This window comes from Cuculus canorus, chromosome 12, assembly GCF_017976375.1.
Source record: "Cuculus canorus isolate bCucCan1 chromosome 12, bCucCan1.pri, whole genome shotgun sequence".
Classification (NCBI taxonomy): domain Eukaryota; kingdom Metazoa; phylum Chordata; class Aves; order Cuculiformes; family Cuculidae; genus Cuculus; species Cuculus canorus.
In genome coordinates, this window is record NC_071412.1 from 5,515,605 (window position 1) to 5,536,956 (window position 21,352).

General features: G+C 39.1%; 1 protein-coding gene across 1 annotated transcript; it reads left to right on the forward strand.

The window, feature by feature from the left end:
* The first annotated feature begins 12,062 nt into the window (after window positions 1-12,062).
* Window positions 12,063-21,296, forward strand: SPATA5L1 (spermatogenesis associated 5 like 1). Its single transcript, XM_009556889.2, has 8 exons — window positions 12,063-13,203; window positions 14,706-14,891; window positions 16,243-16,401; window positions 16,908-17,117; window positions 17,515-17,742; window positions 18,559-18,693; window positions 19,183-19,308; window positions 19,986-21,296. The coding sequence occupies exons 1-8, from the start codon at window positions 12,136-12,138 to the stop codon at window positions 20,136-20,138; spliced, it is 2,265 nt and encodes a 754-aa protein (XP_009555184.2). The 5' UTR covers window positions 12,063-12,135; the 3' UTR covers window positions 20,139-21,296.
* The last annotated feature ends 56 nt before the right edge of the window (window positions 21,297-21,352 follow it).

Below are 21,352 nucleotides of genomic sequence, written 5' to 3' on the forward strand. Positions count from 1 at the left end.
GGTGGAAGCATCGAAATTCTAAAACAGCAATAAGTGAAAATAATGCAGCTTGAAAACAGAAAGGCAAAAATGCAGGCACATAAGTGAAAATTCATACAAGCCTAGAATACAAATCTAATTTTAAGGGATGATGACAAGGGAAAAAATTTTGATATTTGGGCATAAGTATGTTCCAAGATCTTTGTTTTAGGAAGGAGGAACGCTGAAGGCATAAGACTCCTCCCAAAGGCAGAGGGTAAAAACTATTCTACCGCTCAAAGACAATTGCTCCTACCAGCAGTGGGACTGACTGTCTCTCCCAAGAGTTGCAAAAAATTTCCTCTTCAGCTAAAACACGACAGATGGGCATAAGTGTGGATAAAATACACACAGTTATTCTGATCTATAACAGCCCAATGATATCTGTAGAACCATTCACACTCCCATAAATAATACATGCATCACTATAAGGATAGAAAAATTGCAGTTTTTTGTTCAAAGAATTCTTGTTTTTCCCTTCATACTGTCTTGCCCACTTTATACTACCCTCTTAGAGCTTATTTCAAGATTCTTGACCTTTCTTTGCTGTCTTGGTCCCTTTCTGCTTTGGCTGTCATTTGTTCCTCTTAAAGAACACAGATGACTTCTATTAATACTGTAGTGTATTTGATGCCTGAAAGACAATTGCTATAGCAGAAAAAAACAAATACATTGTGCTCAGCTCGGAGCACAATAGTTTAACTAACAGAATTCAAGATTTAGCACTGCATGTGGTATATCTGTATCAAATTACTCGTACTGAGTTGAAGTCAGATTTTCCAGCATAACAACTTCCTAGGTAATGCCAAGACCTCAATTGTCCCAAGAAGCTGAAGGTGCTCCCATTTCTCCCACAATTAGGGTGCTTGGGGGGGGGGGTTGTTTCATATTTCTTTCTAAAGAGCACGCTTAATTCTCTTCATGCATTGAGCAACTATGATCTCATTTCCACAATAAATAAACCTGGCACTGATGCCAGTTTGATAAATTCTCACTTTCAACTCTTCCGATAATAGGTTACTGTGAGCTGTGAATTAATGTAACTAACTTTAACCAACTATGTTTGTGACTAAATATACTTAATACAAAAACAGAGACTTATAAAATAAAATCGTAATACCACCTCTCCTAGAAATTGTCCTCCTTTTACAAGAAAAAAGTGGAAAGCATATGAAGAAAGTTCTGTTTGATCTTATTGAGTGTAGAACCATTCTAACAGATGTCTTAAAATGTTCTTGTATGAACAAACAAAAGGAATGAGGGAAGTAATTCATAACTGAATTTCCAGGCTATGACAGAATAAACATTTTTTCCAGCAGTACATTTCTGGAAAATGGAACAGAATCTACACCAGCATTTTCAGCCAGCATATTGTTTTAAAAAAGAAACCAGCTTATCCATTTTTACTGCAAATATACATCAGCAATAAGATTAACTGTTTACCATGCAGTAATTTAAACAGGAGACATAGTATTGGTTCACCCTATAGAGAAGTCATTCATGGAAAAGAGCCTACCAAAGAATTTCTTCACTCCAAGGCATTATTGCATCAAATTACTTTTTACAGAAACAGACACTGACAAACATACATAAACCCTTAGAAAGTTTGCTAAGTAGCAGAACAGAGCACAATTTTCCATTTCATACTTTCAGACAATAAAATATATTCTTAAAATTACTTTAGACATTAGAAACTATAAGTTAAGCAGACACATGGTGTTCAGACATGTAATCATAATTCTAATAATATTAAATAGATGTCTTACCTTTGCTAAAAATCTATTAAAATTTAATTATTTGGCAACAAATACCTTTAGAGAGCAGTGGAAAAAGTTTTGCAGAATTTAACATGCAGTGAAATTCAAAAAGTAAAAAAAAAACAGTTACAAACACAAGCACAGAACTTGCCCAAGTTCCAGAACCTGCAGAATCTAAAAGCATAAAGCAGCAGTTCAAAAAGAGAATTGACTAATTTGTAAAGATTAGTTACAATGAGGGTTCAATCAAAATGATGATCTAGATGGAACTTATGACTGTGCCCTTTAAGTCCATACAAGAATGCTCCCTTCCAAGAGAAGAATGATTATATCAATAGTTTGTTTCTTGTACTTCTCCTAAACATTTGTATAAAAGCATAAATAAAGCGCTAAAAGATTGCTGGCAATTTAACATGCTTTGTAATGACACTCTATATTAGGGAAATCACACAAGTTTCAGTCCACCTCCAAAAATAATAATGATAACCTTTAGTCACAAAAAGTGTTTGTTCCCTTATTTTAAAAATGTAATAAAATATTCTGCATGTCATTCAATGAGACAACTAAACCAGTTTCTTCTAAGCAGAAGCCACCACCTCCTTGCTCTGCAAGGCTGTTTCTCTGACAAGCGTCACAAAAATAATGTATAAGTAGTATGGAAAAGCTACCTTTCCCAATTTTTAATTTAATATTCTGCTATAAGAAAGTTGATTTTTCATGTGTTCCTTTTCAACTCACAACTTGCCACAAAATGGAGCTGTTATTCAACTATTCAACATGCTTCAGTCAGTTCCAATTGCTTTCCCTTACTCAAAATATTGAGCTATTAGAACGGAAAAGAGAAGGAATTAAAAATATGGGGAAGAAGAGATACCCATTCAGGCTCTCAGGTACTGTCCAATGAGTTATTAAAGCCAGTTCAACAGATAAGTGCTACCAAAAGGAGCAATTATGCTTTTCTAACATCCCAGCTTTCCCACACAAACTGACCTTGCACTTCAGCGACCTAATTGATCACCAGCACCACATACACACACACAAATCAAAGATAAGGAAAAACTCTGTCAGTTTAGCATGTTGAATTAAAGTGACAAAGGAGTCAGACAAGTATTAAGGCAGAGAAAGCAGAGGGAGAACTCGGACAGCAACAGGACTACCTTCCCGTCAACCATGGAAAGCTGTAAGGTCAAACCAGTTGATCTTTCCATGAAACTGTTGTTTACTAAGGACTTCAGATAGGTGAAAGATATCAGTGAGATAGCTTACAGTTCACATACCTACTCTTTATTGGAGTGAAAGATGAAAAGCTTCACAGGCTATATACATAAAAGCAAAGAGAACAAAAAGGGGAAGGCGATAAAGAATAATTACAGGTACCAGCCCTTAGCAATCCAAATGAAGTTTAACTGATGTTCACAATTGTATTAGATTATTTTCCTTACGTTCTCTCTATATTGTGTCAATTACCTCTCTCTTTACAATCCTGTCCTTCTTTGCTGAAGAGTTCTTCATATAATATATCTTCTAATAACTATTTCTTCATTTCAGGTCTTTGTATACATATCTTTTGATAAAAGCTAGAATGACAATAATTTATAGCAGCTTTTAGATTTTCTTTAAACTTTGTTTAGTCTCGTTATTTATGGTCAATATTGCTACCTGTAATGTATCGTTTTCTTCAGCTTTTCAGCCAGTTTTAAGGGAATGCTCCTCGTGGTTATTCTACAAGAGGATCATCCTCTGACAAAGAGCTTCTATTTCCACTTCTACTTATGAAGCAATCAACATCTGATAAAAAAAAATGCAAGACAAACTTAACTTAAAATTGGGGAGGGGGGAAGGAACTGTATTAGCTGACTAAGTTAAAAGACAAAACAGTTATCCTCAAGCCAGCAATGATCAGCAGCAAACACGAGACTAGTGACTGAGAAGTCAGTGTTATAAAATACAACTACGTACCTACAGTACAAAGCACCTGGCTCAATTATACTGTTTCCAGAGTTCTAATCTAGATGTACAACATGTGATTTTCTGCCTGAAATTGCATATGATCTGGTCAGCACCATAGACATAATTTTTACACCATGCAGAGCTCACAAAAAAACCCACATCAACCAGTATATATCATTTTGCATCAGCATAACTTTTATAATTTAGCCACAGCAGAAAAATCACTTATGATCTGGATTTCCTGGTATGTATAAATACAAGGATTTCTTAAACATTGAACAAAGGTATACAAAGAGGACACTGCAACAACAAGTAGCAAGAGATGATGGCTTACAGTCTCCACACAGGAACTCTAATGCAGTTGCAGGCACTCGTACCAGCCAACAGCCCTTTATTAGGAACTCAGTAACAGGCAAGTAAAATATAAAACCTTGCAGGTAACCATGACAGCTCCCAAACAAGAACGTCCATAGTAATAAAGAATCATTCTAATGCACTTACTGTTACGTACCACTGATACGCCAGCAATGCTGTGAAAAAGGTTTTGCTAGAGGACAACAACAGCCAGCAGCTCTGTAAGGGATGGGAAACCAGCAGCAAAACTTGATAACAAAGCTGCCAAGCTCACAATATCCAACAATGTAGGTTCAGAAACAATAGCCAGAAATCCAGGCCATGGAACAAACTTGCAGCAACCAGAACAGCCCACAGGCAAGCCAGGAAGCAAGCCCCAAACAAAGCTCACAGCCACGGGTCAGCTCAGACCTCTGCAGGGGAAAAGCCCAGCTGTGGGCTCAAACAGGCAGAGGTGTGGGTGGAGGTCCCAGGTGGGACTGGTTAGGATCATTACAGCCTGGCAGGTTTTAGGAACAAACCCAGAGGAAACAAAAACAAACACCCCCACAAAGTGTTTCTAGCAGAACTAACCACTGAGCTTCCCTTCCTAAAAGCAGTTTGTCTCCCAGGCTAACACAACTGGATTCTTTGCTAATGCATTTATTTAATTCTACTGTCTCCAAAGAAAATTAATTTCAATTTCATAAAAATACTTCAAATAATGACAAAAAAAATAATTTTCCTTACAGCACTGAACTCAAATATAAAACCTGATTATCGGGGCCAAAGGTATATTGACTAGTGGATTAACCAAAGCAAGCTGAAAAGAAGACCACTTAAGTGCACCTGATGCTAGCTAGGGTGATACAGGTGTTTCACATACAACTCAGGCTTTTCTACTTCAATTACCTTCTGATTCAGTCTTTTTGCTGTCTCTACATTACAAATATTTCTTTGCCAATCTTTTATTTTGCAAGTATTTCTTTTACTGACCTCCTAATCAATAAAAAATTGTAAATTGTATGATCTTATCTGAAATTTTCAAGTTAAGACCCAATGATATATACAGTCATACTCTAAAAACAAGTCTAAATGAGCCTGACAGGAATACTCTGCGCATGTGTGAAGAAGTGACGTCTTCAACTGAACATGATGCTTCATACCCAAGTACTTTAAGCTTTGCTCCAGCTCAACCAGCTTTTCAAAGCAGACATGGTAAAGATTCCTCGGGGGGAATTCCACAGGAACAATCTTTGTATGGTCCTGGATAGATTCCTGGAATGTAGGACTGTTCTTACAAAGTGCAGAGAGAATTCCTGGAAAACATAAAGGAGATTCCTGGATGTACTCGGAAAATTCCTAGAAAGCATGGCAAGCATGCTGGATCACCAGGAAATTCTTAGGATACACTCAGGAAATCCCTAGAAAGCAGAAGAGGGAACAGAACATTCTTTAAAAGCCTTGGCAATAATCCTTACAAAGCAAGGAAGGAAAACTTCCAGAAAGCACCAGGAAAAATCCTATCAAGCTTAATCAGAATTCCTGAAAATTCATCAAAAGCACAAGGGAAATTCCTACAAACCACAATGGGAATTCATTGAAAGAATTTGGGAAAATTCCTAGAAAGCTGCGAGACAATCCTATATTACATACTAATATGTATAACTGCTATGCAGGATTTTCTGAGAGGGAAAATGGGAATACAAAACATATACCTAACATTTTGTATGCCTGAAACCAATTATTTTTATAGACTACTTTGCATAATTTAAGAAAAACGAACGTGATGTTTTAAGAATGTGCCTTTAAAAAGAAAAAACTGAGAACAGTGGTCAGAAATAGTCAGAATAAGCATGCATGACACTTCCTCTCCCAAACACTCCCTGTCTGCAATTATTTCAGCTTGCAGAAGTTTCAACACCAGTGGGAGTGTGGCTCCTCAGCAATCCTCTGTGAGCTCTCTTCTCACGCAGACATCCTCAGTCCTGAGAACTCTCGTGAAGAGCACCCTCTCCTAAGTAATTGTCCAGTCTCCTCTTGCACCTCCACAAAATTTTGCAGGCACAGCATCCTTCAGTGAAGTTCCAGAGATCTACTACCCACCATGCGATGGATTACCTCTGTTTCGAACACAGGTCTGAGTAGCATCAGTTGTTCTGGCATTGGAATAGATCCTTAAAATTGGCCTTTCTTATCCAAATTACAATTTTGTAAATCTCTTCTGCATCTCACCTCAGTTTCCTTTCTCTGTTGAGGAGACACAGCCTACTTTCAGTCATTTCTTGCACTGAAGCCATTCCTTACCTTTGATCATTTTTTTGCCTTCTCTGAACCTTTCCCACTTTAATGCACATTTTAGGGGAGAGGAGATCAGAAGTACACACGATATCTAATGTACAGGGGAAGCACACACTTACACGGTAGGACTTGGATGGCTTTTGTTCTGCTCTCTGTTCCTTTCTCAGTTAATGCTAATATTTTATTAGATATTGCATATCAAACGCTGAGGTGGCATTTTCATGGAATCATCTATCCTGACGCTAAGCGACCCTTCTCTTAGATCGTTCTTCCCTTTGCACACCAGTTCACATTTATGCATACTGAATTTCATCTGTTGTTTTACTGCTAAATCCCTCAGTCTTCTATAATTCCCCTGAGTCTGCTCTCATTCCTGTATTGAATACCACACGAGGATCTCGCTATTCCATATCCAAAATACAATCTAGTGAAGCACAGGATTGTATACTACACTGAAACAGATAACCAAGCACCTCTAAGCAGTAATCAAAAGGTGCTAAAGACAAATACTGACAAATTGATAAGTGTGTCTTCTGAAATTATCTGCTGCTGTCTGGTTTTCCCCTCCGGGAAAGGCTACAACCCCAAAGAAGTGTCGAAGAGAACACAACATGCTTTTGGGCCTCAAGTCTCTCAATAGAAAATGTAGTGTCTTAGCATAAAATAATTCCCTTGGCAACTTAAGCTAAGATAACCAAGTTTCCATTGGAAGAACTCAGATGCAGGCACACACTCTTTTCCAATGCATCTGCAGTGACACCCAGCAGAGATGCAGCATGAATGTTATCTAAGATGCAGTAACTTCAACGTAGCTTCCTGGCACCAGGCAGAGATTTTCCACACTCTTCTTTGCAGAGCCTAAACTCAGACGCCTTGCACATCCAAAACTCCTACTCACTGCAATGGGAACTTTTTCTGTAAAAAGATACAAGACTGGATGTTCACTAGAAAATCAAGTAAACACACTGAGGGTGGCCCTCCCATAAAGACATGCAGACGTACAAAAACTCTTCCCACTCCTTTTCTAAGCACATCTTTTATGATTTATCTAGGAAGTTTTGTTATAACAGAACCTGGTGTTTGAAATGTGCAATATCTAGCAAAAGTACCAGACAGCATTTATACTTAGTCACAGAACCTCCACTAACACTAAAATCCTGCTTTCAAATATATACATGCCATCTACTCACTCTGAGCTGTCTTTATGTTTAATAGACTACCACAGCACATCTTCAAATCCTTTTACCACCAAAAAACCCTATGCTAAAGACAATGTTAATTTGCCAGTTCTAAATAAAAATTCAGTTCAGATACTAGATGCAGTCAAACTCGCCAAAAATATAATCAGCTTAATATCCTCTTTAGTTTGTATGCTGGGAATTATTGTAACAAGATACAGTTGTTTTTATTTTGTGAGTTATTTTATAATAATTGGGAATTTTGAACAATATTTTATTCTGCCAAAACTCAATACGTATTTCCAAAAAGAAAACAGAAATACTATTCTTTCTTTTTGGAATATTATTAGAGTATTGTACTTTCTCCTTAAAAAATACGTTAATCTGGCCCACTAAAGGGAAAGCAAAGAATAAAGGAACATTCTTCCCCAGAAAAGAACAGCAACAAACCCAACATGAAAAAGCTGAAACAATAATGAAGCTGAAAATTATCTGAACACTCACTGTGCTGGTTTTTCAGTTTCAGATTTGAAAGAGAGTGAAGACAATGCTGGACAATATTCGATTTCTCCAAGAACTGATGACTACTCCCTTCAAATTATCAGATCTGAAAGGAGAAATACAGCCATTCTTGAAGATCAGCTGCCATCTAGTGAATGGTAAGAAAACTGTTTAAAACATGTTTATTTTCTTGACAGTTTAAACTAGATTCTTGCCAGAATATCTTTTTGCCATTTGGTCACTGTTAATTTTGGACTCTGCAAATTATGCAGCAGCATGGCTATTAAAAGCTATGTATTCCAAAACAGAGTAATGTCACCCAGCAATGTTTTCTATTAAAATATATAAATAAAGTCTTGATCTCACAGTTTGCTCCAAAAAAGCTAATACTGCGCACTTTCAAAAAAAAGCCATATTAGTGGGTTTTGAGCTCCGCTTCATTATACTAAAAAGAACTGAACTACCAGTGCCTTAAAGTAAAATATTCAGTATTGCAATTATATATTACAGTTAAAACTTGAAGAAATTAAAATTCACTGACAGAGATATGCACATCAAGAAACAATGTCACAGTTCTTATGTTGGACACCAAGTGTGTTATGGTTAAATATATGTTTTACACTTAGTAACTAATCTATAGGTAACCAGAACAAAACAGAAAATATTAGCAGTGCGTATCAACACTGTCAAATTAACTATTCTTATGGAAGACTGCTGTGTTTAATGAATTAGTACTTCATTATCACCTCACATTCTTGTGAAATAAGAAGTATTCTGTTCATATTTCAGAAATTATTACTGGTAGATACTGGCCAAGCAGGCTGGTGGGTTTGTCTTGTTTTTCCCCTAAACCATTGCCTGCATTTCCACAATCAATGTGATGACACAAGCTGGAACTGCCACCACAAGAGGTCTCAGCCCTCCCTCCTCTCCCAGCTGCCCATTTCAAGCCATTCTTTGCACTGGCACAAGCATTTGCATGGCAGTGCAATGCACAAAATCAAGATTTACTGCCAGATAACTAACTCACCAAGGAAAAAAATACAGTACTACACTAAGCAAGCTCATCATCTTTGCCTTACTGACACTTTTCTCATTAAAAGGAAGGACAGGAATTACATAATGAAGCTGATAAAGGGTACTTCCCCCTCTTTTACTGTGTAAACTGATCGTGGAACTATGATAAACAGGAGGCAGGAATTAAGAGAGATTGTCACCATGCTACTTACCCAAATATACTTATGCCAATCTGTTTCAAAGTAGACTTTAAACTGGAAGAATAGATGGATTACTGCAAAGCACCCCTTCCATGCATTTGACATTACAAAAATGAGACCTAAATTCGCCCTCACTCCAGCCAACAGAAGCTCAAATCAATAATTCTAACAACTATTATAGTATTTGGAATTCTTTGTCACTCAAGATTAGATTTGTAGGTGTTTTCCTTCTTATAAGAAATCAGATTTTCCAGATGTTAAAATAAGTCTGTGACAAAGAACAAATATATATAAATATAAGCCAAAGAGCTCATTTCACATATGCACTTTTCCATACTTTTCCTTCCTAAACACAACTTTTAAAACCAAGTAGAGGGTTTACCGCTTACAATTTGGAACTCTGAAACACAGCTCTGCCATTTTAAACAGAGTATGTTTTTTGTTTAACCAAGTAGGTACTCAGCACTTGTGTTTACGAGAACCTTTGACAAAAAGAAATAAAACAAGAGAATGTGTTTATAAGACATTGGCTTGAAAATTACCTTCCCCTCTTGGAAAGAAGGCTCCTCATAATCTTTTGTCTGAACATTGTCTGGACAGGCATCAGTATGTCCCACACTAGATACCTAGTAAGCCTGCATATTCCATATAAGTGTATCCTTTATAAGCAATTAAATGCCTGTGCAGTACTAAAACATGCTATGAAAAGAAAGATTAAGTAGATACGCAGGAGAAAAGGAACAGAAAATAAACACTGAAAGGAGAAAGTTTGGTCATGAATGGAAAGGAAATAGAATATAGGTCCTTTTGCACATAATTAGGCATGAGGAGAATGCTTGCTGGTTTTCACACTGCTCAGTCCTACACCTTTCTTTTCAGTACCGACCCTGCATTTAAAATTAGCTGAACTGGTTCTATTAACACTGCCCACTTTTGTTTGTATGGCTTACCAAAATATTTTATGTACAGCCCTTGGTTCAGTGGGGAACGTGATTAGGAAGGACACCATCAAAAAGATGTTCTTATGCTTTGCCTCTAGGGACCTTTGAAATACCGAAGGAATGTTGTTTTTCTGATTTGAACAGTGACTGATGACAGATGCCAAATGAACTTTGGGTGGTGCAGTGCTGTTAGTGGGATACCAGTTTTCTAATACCAAACTCAGCTCCACTGTGCTACTGTTTATTTCATTTTCCTACCACATTAGACAAAACCATGTTTTTCCCCTCCTTAATTAGCACTGGAGAAAGTACTGCAGAAAGAAAGACCAAGGAAAAAAGGTATACGGGGAACGATGACAAGTTGTGCAGCTCTTTCAGTGTGTGATCTTGCACTGGGTGTTGTGGCAGGCAGTTTGAAGGAGCGTGTGGGGAGAGTCAACATTGCAAATACAGCTTTAATTTTCCTGCTTTTAGCCTGTTATAGGAATCTGTAGGACAGGCATTTGGAGAATTCCTACTCCTCACTGTCCAGAACCCCTAAATTCTTTGTCTTCTGCTGTTTTCCCTACTGATTGTTCCACCTCGTCTACTCCACTCTTGTGAGACCTCACCTGGAGTACTGCACCCAGCTCTGGAATCCTCAACATAAGAAGGATATGGAGCTGTTGAAACAGGTCCGGAGGAGGGCTATGAAGATGATCAGAGGGCTGGAGGACCTCCCATATGAGGACAGGCTGAGAGAGTTGGGGTTGTTCAGCCTGGAGAAGAGAAAGCTCCAAGGAGACCTTAGAGCGACCTTCCAGTACCTGAAGGGGCTGCAGGAAAGCTGGAGAGGGGCTTTTTATAATGGCAAATAGTGATAGGACGAGAGGGAATGGCTTTAAATTGGAAGGGGGGAAAGATTTAGATTAGACATTAGAAAGAATTTCTTCACGATGACAGTGGTGAGACACTAGTTCAGGTTGCCCAGGGAAGCTGTGGCTGCCCCATCCCTGGAGGTGTTCCAGGCCAGGTTGGATGGGCCTTGGGCAGCCTGGGCTGGTGGGAGGTGTCCCTGCCCATGGCAGGGGGTGGGACTGGATGGGCTTTAAGGTCCCTTCTGAGCCAAACCGTTCTGTGATTCTACCTGCACATGATTTGGCCTTAATAATAGAAATCTGCCTATTTCTGCCTCACAAGTTGATCAAATGCATGTTAATCAATTGCACAAGGCAAATTATTTCATAGAATGGTTTGGGCATCCACAACATCCCTGGGCAACATGTGCCACCCTCACCACCCTCATTGTACAATCACAATCTTCCCCTTCCAGTTTATACCCATTGCCTCTCATCCTGTCTCTCACGACCCTTGTGAACAGCCCCTCTCCAGCTTTCCTGCAGCCCTTTCATGTACTGGAAGGTCGCTATAAGGTCTCGGAGCCTTGCTCCAGCTTTCCCAGGATGGGGAGTGGGATTGGAAGCGGGTGCTGGTTTAGTGACAGATAGGAATGGTTGGACTCGATGCTCCAAGCGCTGTTTCCCAACCTACTGATTCTACCAACGTTTCTCTGACAGCCCCGCACTCCGCCACTCGGCGCCGCACCAAAACCACACACCCCCACACATACCCCTCCCATACACACACCCCCCCACACACACACCCCACACACACACACCCCCACACACACACCCCTCCCATACACACACCCCTCCAGGTGCCCACCCCGCACTGGCGCATGCGCAGAGACGCCGCGGGGGAGGGGGGAAGCCTCGAGCCGCATATGCGCAGAGGCGCCCGTGGTTCGAGCCGCGTATGCGCAGAGGGGCCGGGGTTTGAGCCGCGCATGCGCAGAGACGCCGCGTGGGGGCGCCCTTTCCAGCCGCGCATGCGTAGGGACGCCCGGTGAGGTGAGGAGGAAGGGAGGTTGTGGAGTCTCGCTCTGTCCTCAAACCCGCAGATGCAGGAGGCGGCTTTAAAGCTGCTTCCCGTGGACCTGCGAGATGAAGGCACTCAGAGATGCCGGCTGGGACCGACTATGCTGTCTTCGCTAGGAGCTCGGCTGGGCGTCCCGCTGAGGATCTCGGTGCCCGGTGGGCGCTGGCTGTGCGCGGCCTGGCCGAGGGAGGACCGGGCCGAGGGACTGCTGCAGGCCGACACCAAGTGCCGGGAGGGGGGCGACGAGGAGGGAGGGATAGGGGTGGTGGCGGGGACACGGCTGCAGCTCCTGCGCCCCCACCGGCTCGAGAAAGCGGCCGTGAGGGTCGTGGTGAAGAACGCTGAGCTGAAAAAATCCACCCCCCGAGCGGTGCTGCAAGAGACGGTGAAGGAGTTGCTGAGGAATGTTTATGTGTCGCCTTGCTGCGTTGTTAGCGCAGCCCCAAATGTGGAAAACCCCGTGGTGTATGTTGAAATGCTGTCCGCGGAGCTCTTGGAGGGTGAAGCCGGGCTGGTAACGCCCCAAACCAGCGTAAAAATCAAGGAGGTGGTAACTTTAGAGTGGTACAAGCGAGTATGGGGAAACATGAAACCCTCAGTGGCAGGACTGGATGATGTGAGGAGGCGGTTGAAAGAAATGATTGATCTGCCTTTCCGCTTCCCAAAAGCCTTTAAGAAGCTGGGGCTTTCCGTCCCCAATGGGGTGCTGCTGATAGGACCCCCGGGGGTGGGGAAAACGCTCCTGGTAAAGACGGTAGTGAAAGAAGTGGGCGCGTATCTGGTTTGCATCAGTGGTCCAACCCTGTATGGCTCCAGACCAGGAGAAAGCGAAGAGAATTTACGAAAAGCCTTTGAAAAGGGGAGAGAAATGTCACATGAAGGCCCAACCGTTCTCTTTATTGATGAAATTGACTCTCTGTGCCCAAAGCGAGGAGGTTCCAACAATGCTCCTGAAGACCGTGTTGTCGCGCAGTTGCTAACGCTGCTGGATGGTGTAAATGGTGAGGGCAAGATGGTCATCATAGCAGCAACAAACCGGCCTGATGCCTTAGACCCTGCGCTGAGAAGACCTGGCAGATTTGACAGAGAGGTAAGCAACCTCTGTAATTCAGATGTTCTGGGGTTTATTTGCTTTTTGAGATGGAGCGGGGAGCAGTTAATGTCTACTAGTAATATTTAGTAGTGGGATTCTACAGGCCTGAGACACTTGTCCTGTTTCTGCATTGCTACAGCTTGGGTAAGGTAGGGAGTGCATTCTACTTGGGAAAGTGTGAGCTCCAAATACTTCCAGGTGGATAAAGGGAGTTTTTATATCTCATCATGATAAAGACATGGGCCTGTTCTTCAGGGTTTTCTTTAGCTTACAGGTGTTTGGTGTTACAGACTTAGATTTTTCTCATTTAAATCCCAGCTTGAAGATTTGCACATCTCTCTTTAGAAGTTTATTGTGACAGAGAATTAATAGCCTGTAGTGTCAGATTTCAGTAACAGAGAGGAAGTCTAGTCTGGAAAACTTCTGCTAGCCTAATGGTCAAAAGAAGAAAGAGCACGTACAGTTATGCAGTGCACAGTGTTTGTATTGCTTATTTTGCTGGCGAAGTGCACTCCTGGTTCATCCAGTTCAGTCAAGCTCTTTAATGCTTTCACAATTACAGTTTTCATTATTTTCCAGGATTTTTAGATTGTTGAGTTATATTTTACAGTGGCATTTTTCCAGGGTTCTGATAATGTATGAATGATTTTTTTTGTCTTTTGGATGAATTCAATTCAGCCCTTGTGATGCAAGGAAATTCATTTCAGTGTTGCCTTGTGTTAAAATTACCTTAAAAGAGGAGTTGATGGACACTAGCTGATAGTGCCTTGTGAACACCTGTTTATACAAACACTGTTTACCTGGAAAGTAAGTGTAAATGAAGATATTTGTTGTATGTATAGTACTGATAATAAATTTCTTGTGAAAGTCGTTAGTTGCAGTATAAATGTGCGTAAGTCTTCAGTAAGCAGTATAAAACAGAGACCAAGTTGCTGGCCTAGGTCTATAAAATAAGAGGAATGTAGCAAAATCTCAACATAAGAAGGGTATGGAACTGTTGGAACCGGTCCACAGTAGAGCTACAAAGATGATGTGAGAGCTGGAGCACCTCCCATAGGAGGAGAGACTGAGAGAGTTGGGGCTGCTCAGCCTGGCGAAGAGAAGGCTCTGAGGAGACCTTATAGCGACCTTCCAGTACCTGAAGGGGCTGCAGGAAAGCTGTGGAGGGACTGTTCACAAAGGCTTGTGGTGGTAGGACGAGGGGCAGTGGGTATAAACTGGAGAGGGGCAGGTTCACACTAGGTATAAGAAAGAATTTCTTCATGAGGAGGGTGGTGAGGCACTGGCACAGGTTGCCCAGGGAAGCTGTGGCTGCCCCATCCCTGGAGGTGTTCCAGGCCAGGTTGGATGGGCCTTGGGCAGCCTGGGCTGGTGGGAGGTGTCCCTGCCCATGGCAGGGGTTGGAACTGGATGGGCTTTAAGGTCCCTTCCAACCCAAACTATTCTATGATTTTATGAAAATATCTACTAAAAATTTTTGTTTATTATATTTTGTTTAGGTTGTTATTGGGACACCAACACTTACACAAAGAAGATCCATCCTGCAGTTGCTCACATCTAGTATGCCGATTTCCACAGATGTAGATTTGGTTAAACTGGCAGAAATGACGACTGGGTATGTTGGAGCTGACCTTACAGCACTCTGCAGAGAAGCTGCTATGCAGGCTATGTTCCACAGCTCTTTGGTATGGTTGTAAATTGGTCAAGAGGAATGTCATTAATAATGTGTACCACCCTTTCCTTGTTGATACTTGGCTTTACCTTGAGAAGCTCAACAAGTTGAACTTGCAAAAATACGAAAAAATACTTGGTCTGTAATAATCAAATAGGCCATTCCACTAGTCCTTTTAGTTCTCACCTTAAAAGACTGTGTTTGCCTTCGTAGGTGAAAAGCTTTGCTAAAAGGTTTTATCCTTATCTTTCTAAGATTGTACAAAGCAGAGATATTAGTTTCTTTTGGTAAACTAGACTATATTGTCCACCAGAGCTGTCTTTTGAAGCTGCCAGTGATTTAGGGTTCTGCTTATTAATAACTGCAAATTAAAGTTTAGGTTGACACATGGATATATAACTGCTAGTGATAATAGCTGTTATCATTCAAGCTGTATGGCTGAATATAACATTGTTATAGACACAAGTTGTACAACTGCCCAATGTGCAGAAATTTAACTACTTAGCAATTATCTAATTCCATATGTATAATACCTATTTGTTAATATTTTTTGCATCTATTCTGACTTCTTCAAGAATTGAGAGTCATATGTTTGCTGTGGTTTTTCATCTGGAATGGCTAAGCAGAAATTTAAAGCCACATCTGCAAAATTTCCAGGGTCAAGGCATGTACAAAGAATGATAGAACTCTCTGTCTTCACTCAGGGGTATAATAAGAGGATTGTATTTTTAGAACTTCAGTCTCCTCTAGATACCTTATAAATATTGAAACTAAACAAAGCAATTTGAGCCTGGTATCTCCAAAGAAATAGTTGGACAATTTTAAATAATGACTTTAATAGATGGCGTCTTTGCCTTGAGAACTGAAAGTGCCTTTGTAAAATACATCTTAGTTCCGTTGCTGCATCTGTGTTTTAGTAATGGTATTTTCTAGCTTAAGTGTGCCTTACTTAAAATGCCTTACTTTCTCTAGTATGTGGTGAAAATGGATGTTGGAACATTATTTGTATTCAGGAGAATTGAGGATTTGGTGTATAGTAACTCTGAAAATAGCAACCGTTTGGTTTAGCAGATCACTGCATAATGGAGCTATATGGAACTATAATTTAATGGGAATGGAGCTGTAATTTAGGGAAAAAATTTTCTCTAGAACATTTAATTTCTGTTATTTTTTTTCCAGTGTAAAAACTTGCAATTACAGTATTTGTTATCTTGCTGTGTCTGCAGTGCTTAAGCTTGTTAGGGCAGAAATTTGCTGCTTTATTAGTTGCATTTGGCCTTTTGTGAAGTGTTTTGCCTACTAATGCGGCATTATAAGCTGTTACATAAAAATACTCCTAATAGGCTTTATCTGGGTTTCTTCAGGATTCATCTGAAATGATGATTAGCATGGCAGATTTCCAAGAAGCTTTTATAAAAATTCAGCCATCCTCTTATCGAAGTGCAATTGGTCTCACAGAGTGTAAACCCGTCCCTTGGGAGCAAATCGGTGGTCTGGAAGATGTGAAATTTAAGTTAAAACAGGTAATGCACAAACAAATCTACATAAACAGCTAACTTCTCATAACCATGCCCTCTGAGGCATTCTGTGTGCTACCTCCTGGAAATGAATTATCAGCTGATTATAAATTGTTTTTTATACTGCTTTAGCTGTTACAATGTTTGTGAGTTTGTAATCTTCCAGTCACAAGGTATCACTACCAAACCTAATAGCATGGGAAAATAAACGTGGTCTTAGTAGCTGAAAAATGCTTAACTTGTAGCCAGATGATTTTGTCCATTCCTGGGTTTGTAGCCACAGATGGCTCTTGTGTGTCATCTCTTGAGGATTGCCTTTTGTTCTGTTTGAGACATGGAAGAGTCTTTAAGAAGGGAGCATTATACAAAGGAAGACTAAATTGCTATTCTCTGATTTCAAATTCATGTTTGTACCTGGGAGAGGAAGTAATGCTCTTAGCAATTTTATTGATTGCCCGTGAGCTCTATAGTTTCATTACTAAGAATTTCATCCCTTTTTTGTATATTGACAGAGTATTGAGTGGCCTATGAAATTTCCTCAGGCATTTGCTAGGATGGGCCTGTCTCACCCAAAGGGTATTCTTCTCTATGGTCCATCAGGGTGTGCCAAAACTACACTGGTGAAGGCTGTGGTCACAAGTTGTCACTGCTCCTTTATCTCTGTAAGTGGTGCTGACCTTTTCTCACCTTACGTTGGAGATTCAGAGAAGCTTTTGTCTCAGGTACAGTTTTTAATTTGTCTAAGGTCTATAGTTTTATTTTTGCTTGGTTTTTGTAAAGTATTAATTAGGCCTAAATTCTGTTACTGGAAGTAAGATAGTTAAAGCTCTCATCTGATTAATAAATCGAAATGGCCTACAGATTTACATTTATTTAAACTGAGAATCTAGCCCTAAAATGATACCAGTTTTAAACTCTGAAATTACTTTTACCCTTTTATTTTCAGTTCATTTAAGAATTTAAGTAGGAAGCAGAATTTCCCTATAGTAAATGTAAGCCCAAACAGATGTTATGAATGTATCTTTAAAGTTCACTGAAATATAGAGTACATGTAAATAGGTGCTTTCACCTTACCTGATGGAATGTATGCATTTTACTTCATTAATATTTTTAAAAAAGGTCTTTCGCCAAGCAAGAGCAAATACTCCAGCAATAATATTCCTAGATGAGATTGATTCTATCTTGGGATCTCGGTCTCACAGCAGAACTGGCCATGGTGTCTCAGAGCGGGTTCTTTCTGTTCTTCTCAATGAGTTGGATGGTATTGGGCTGAAAGTCACAGAAAGAAGAGGAAGCAAACTACAGCTTGAGGGTCAATGTCAGGAACAAACTGACGAAGAAAGAAAGGTATTTATATTCCCTTTTCTATATAAGGAGTAATGATAAATGCTGTCCAGTTGTTCCAGAGATTTTAGTTATTGGCATTCACGTTCTAAAACTTAAAATTCTCAAGCTTGGAAAGATGCAAGATGCTGTAATGACTCTGTCAAAATTTCTGTGTTTTAGAAAATACCATATATAGGCTGCTAACAGTTTTTACATACACTGTTCCTCAATGAGACTTCCCTTGAACAAAATACCCGCACAGGCTAATGAGCGTTGCTATTTGGCATTCATCTTCTGTCACAAAAATCCTCTTATTTGACACTAAGGTAACTTTTTTTAGACTAATTGTGCTACTTCTACTATTAGACAGGCTTCCTCCTGAACTTACTTTTTGTAAGCGTTTTCCCTACTTCATTTGCAGTGATTTTTTTCATACATTCTTTATACAAAACCAGTACATGTATGATCAGTTACTTTTTTTAAAACAAAAAGTTGCAGCTGGACTTTCCAGTGAATTGTTCACAAAACTTAATATTCAACCTTTCTGTATTTGAATTTCTGGTTTTATTTTCTGATACTCTTCGTGAGAAAATTGAAGAAAACTCTTTCAGAGCTGTAGGATACTGAATTTTTGCATATAAAAGGTTTTTTATCTGGCCGAAGAGAAATCTATGTATATCATCAAGGTAAATACTAGCTGTATTTCTTCCTTGTCATCTAATCTGGCCTGCTCAAGGGCAGTTTTTACCTCAAGAGAAATTAAATACTAATATTGAAAGAGATATCATCTTAACCATGTTGCACTATATTTTTTTTTTTATACTTTCTCTTACTCAGCTAGAGTTTCAGGAAACTTTGAATAAAGATGTCATGGTAGTTGCTGCAACAAATAGACCGGATATGTTGGATGATGCTTTACTGCGTCCTGGAAGATTAGACAAGATGATCTATATTCCACCTCCAGATCTGAAGGTGATGTATTACTAATCCATACATGGCTTTAAATGAAGAGATGTTAATTGCCATACAATTTACTTTAAGAGCAAAAAGGCCCATACTTACTATAATATATTTAGCAACTGATAGGTGATTCACTGAAGATCAGTCACCAAATGAAGTTTAAAAAGGAATAATTTATATTTATTTAAGCACCAGAAAATATATTGACTGGTAAAAAAACCCAGCAGTTGGCCCAAAACAAGCCAAATATGGACTCTTCATTCTAAAATACCGTGTTTTCATGATGTAATTAGTAACTGAATAACAGACTTTTAATATATGACATAATCATAAGAGTATTGTCTCTATTAATAGTGTTTTATTCACTCTTCCACCAAAAATATGAAGGTTTGGTTTGATACTTATTTGGATTTTCCTTACTTCTAATTTCACATTTTTTACTGTTTTGGAGAGGGTTTAATTATTGGTCAGTTTGTTTTTGTTTTCTCTTATAATATGCAGGGAAGGCTTTCCATTTTGAAAATCTGCACTGAAAAAATCCCATTAGATATCGGTGTGTCCTTAGAAGATGTGGCAGCCCTAACAGACCTCTTCTCTGGAGCTGATATTGAAAATCTCTGCAAGGAGGTCAGAAATATTCATGATTAGTCTTTGAAATAAACTGTAAATGAAACTTAATGAGAAGAGAGCTAACTCAAAAATGTTACCAAGCTATCTGTAGTACAGATTCTTTCATAGTTTGCAATGTAAATATAAAAAGGAAGAGTAAAACAGGAGAACTGAACAGGGTTTAATTCTTTAAATAAAAAAGCCAAGTCAGAAGAAAGGCTTTCTGTGATAGTTCACTAGAAGTTACGAACTGTACTACCCTTTGTTTCACTTGGCCCTCTGTAAACCAAGTATACATCTAGATTAATTGTTTTCTCTGTACTGCACACAACTGCGGCATTTTTAGCTGAAAATAGCAGGTACTGTTAAGGCTAGAGAGAAAAAATTGAGAAGACAAGGCAGTAAGTATTTTGATATAAGTCATATAAAAAGAGAGAAGGCTAGGAAGCAAATGCAAATATATTAAGTAATCAAGGACGTACTGTCTAATCCAGGCAACAAAGTGAATGACAACGTTACTGTGATCTTATTTGATGTTTACCTATTGTTAAATGACCATAAATTATACAATTATGTTTTCAGATGCTTTACATAAAATTTGATCTAATGTGAAATATTTTAGAATACTTAAAATAACTTGTTTGTAACTTGGAATGTAAGCACTTCAAGTTGTTTCTTTTCTTTTTCTTTTAAAGGCTGCGTTGTTGGCGTTGCAAGAGAACGGACTTGAAGCAACTGCTGTAAAACATGAGCATTTTGTGAAGTCATTGAGGACTGTAAAACCATCCTTAAACATAGAAGACTTGGAATTTTATGAAAAATTTTATAATCGAGAATTAGCCTCTTAACTCAAAAAGGAGTGAAGTGGCATAGGTATTTTGAAATATATTACAAAGACTTGGCCATGTCTCACATCGCTTCTGCTTTTTGATACTGTACATACTGTCGTTTTCACTCTGTACAAAAGAGTAAAATTTCACTTGTGAAAAATCCATGGTCTTGATAATGAAGAATAAATTAAAATCTTGTTGGCTTTGGCTAGGTTTCCATCTCTCAAACAAGTTGTTGAGTTACTTCAGTAAAGCACTGTGGGTTAGAGTTACTGTAGATTTTCTAGTTTTCAGTACAAACACTGGTATGTAAAACTATTTCATTTGAAAAATGTGTTGTGAAGTCTCCAAAGGACAGTAAATACTTAAAAAACAGAAAAGCTTTCACAACATTAAATAGGAGGAAGTCTGATACTGTATAAAGCCTAAGGTGGTTTTTATGGGTGTATCTACATGCTTGCTTACAAGCAGATTCCAAAGTACGGAGGCAGTGAGAAGGTTGTCGGTGTTTAATCCCTTGTAAATTTGGGAGTCACTTCTTTTTGAATAATTTTAGATCAGTTACTGCTTACTACACAAACGTTTTGATTGGGTAAGCAGATACCAAGAAATCGGTAATCAACACGAACTACAGTAATTCCTTCTTTAGAGAAGAGGGTTTTGCTTTATTTAATAGTGTGTGTAGAGTTTCTGCACCCAACCCTTCTTTGTCAATGTATTTGTATAGGTTGTCTTCTAAAATACATGGTTCTATCAAAGGAGATTGGTCTTACATGTATGTAAGTGTGCATTTTAACTTAGCAGGGTATGAACTTTTTCACTCTTTTCTCCCTTTCCCCATGAAAAGACTTGTAGACAAAATACTCCACTGTCCAAGGTAAGTTTATTTCAGTTGAGGTTCTTAAGTTTTAAACCCGTTAACAAATATTTTCTTTTAATAACAAGGACACTAGGGATTAGACCGCAGTGCTGTTTTCAGTGAGGTGGATCACAAAAGGAAGTTCCAAGGCACTAAGAGACTGCAGGTCAAAGGGAAGTAGTAGAAGCTGTTGTCATTTAGGAAAGGGTTCAAATATAAAGGACTGTTCTATGATTTGTTGGCTTTCATTATCATTTCCTAACAAAAGACTGTCCTGCTGCTTTATTGCTGACAACAAATAGGCCAGAGCCGTTAATTTCTCCAACATCCAAAGGTTTCTCAGGAGTGATGTTGGAGTTGAAGTATTGAAACT

Excerpts from the sequence above, each read along its gene's own strand:
- SPATA5L1 (XM_009556889.2), top strand. The coding sequence starts at position 12,136 with ATGCAGGAGGCGGCTTTAAAGCTGCTTCCCGTGGACCTGCGAGATGAA. Across the intron at positions 14,892-16,242 it reads CTATGTTCCACAGCTCTTTG|GATTCATCTGAAATGATGAT; the intron begins GTATGGTTGTAA and ends GGGTTTCTTCAG. Across the intron at positions 16,402-16,907 it reads TGAAATTTAAGTTAAAACAG|AGTATTGAGTGGCCTATGAA; the intron begins GTAATGCACAAA and ends GTATATTGACAG.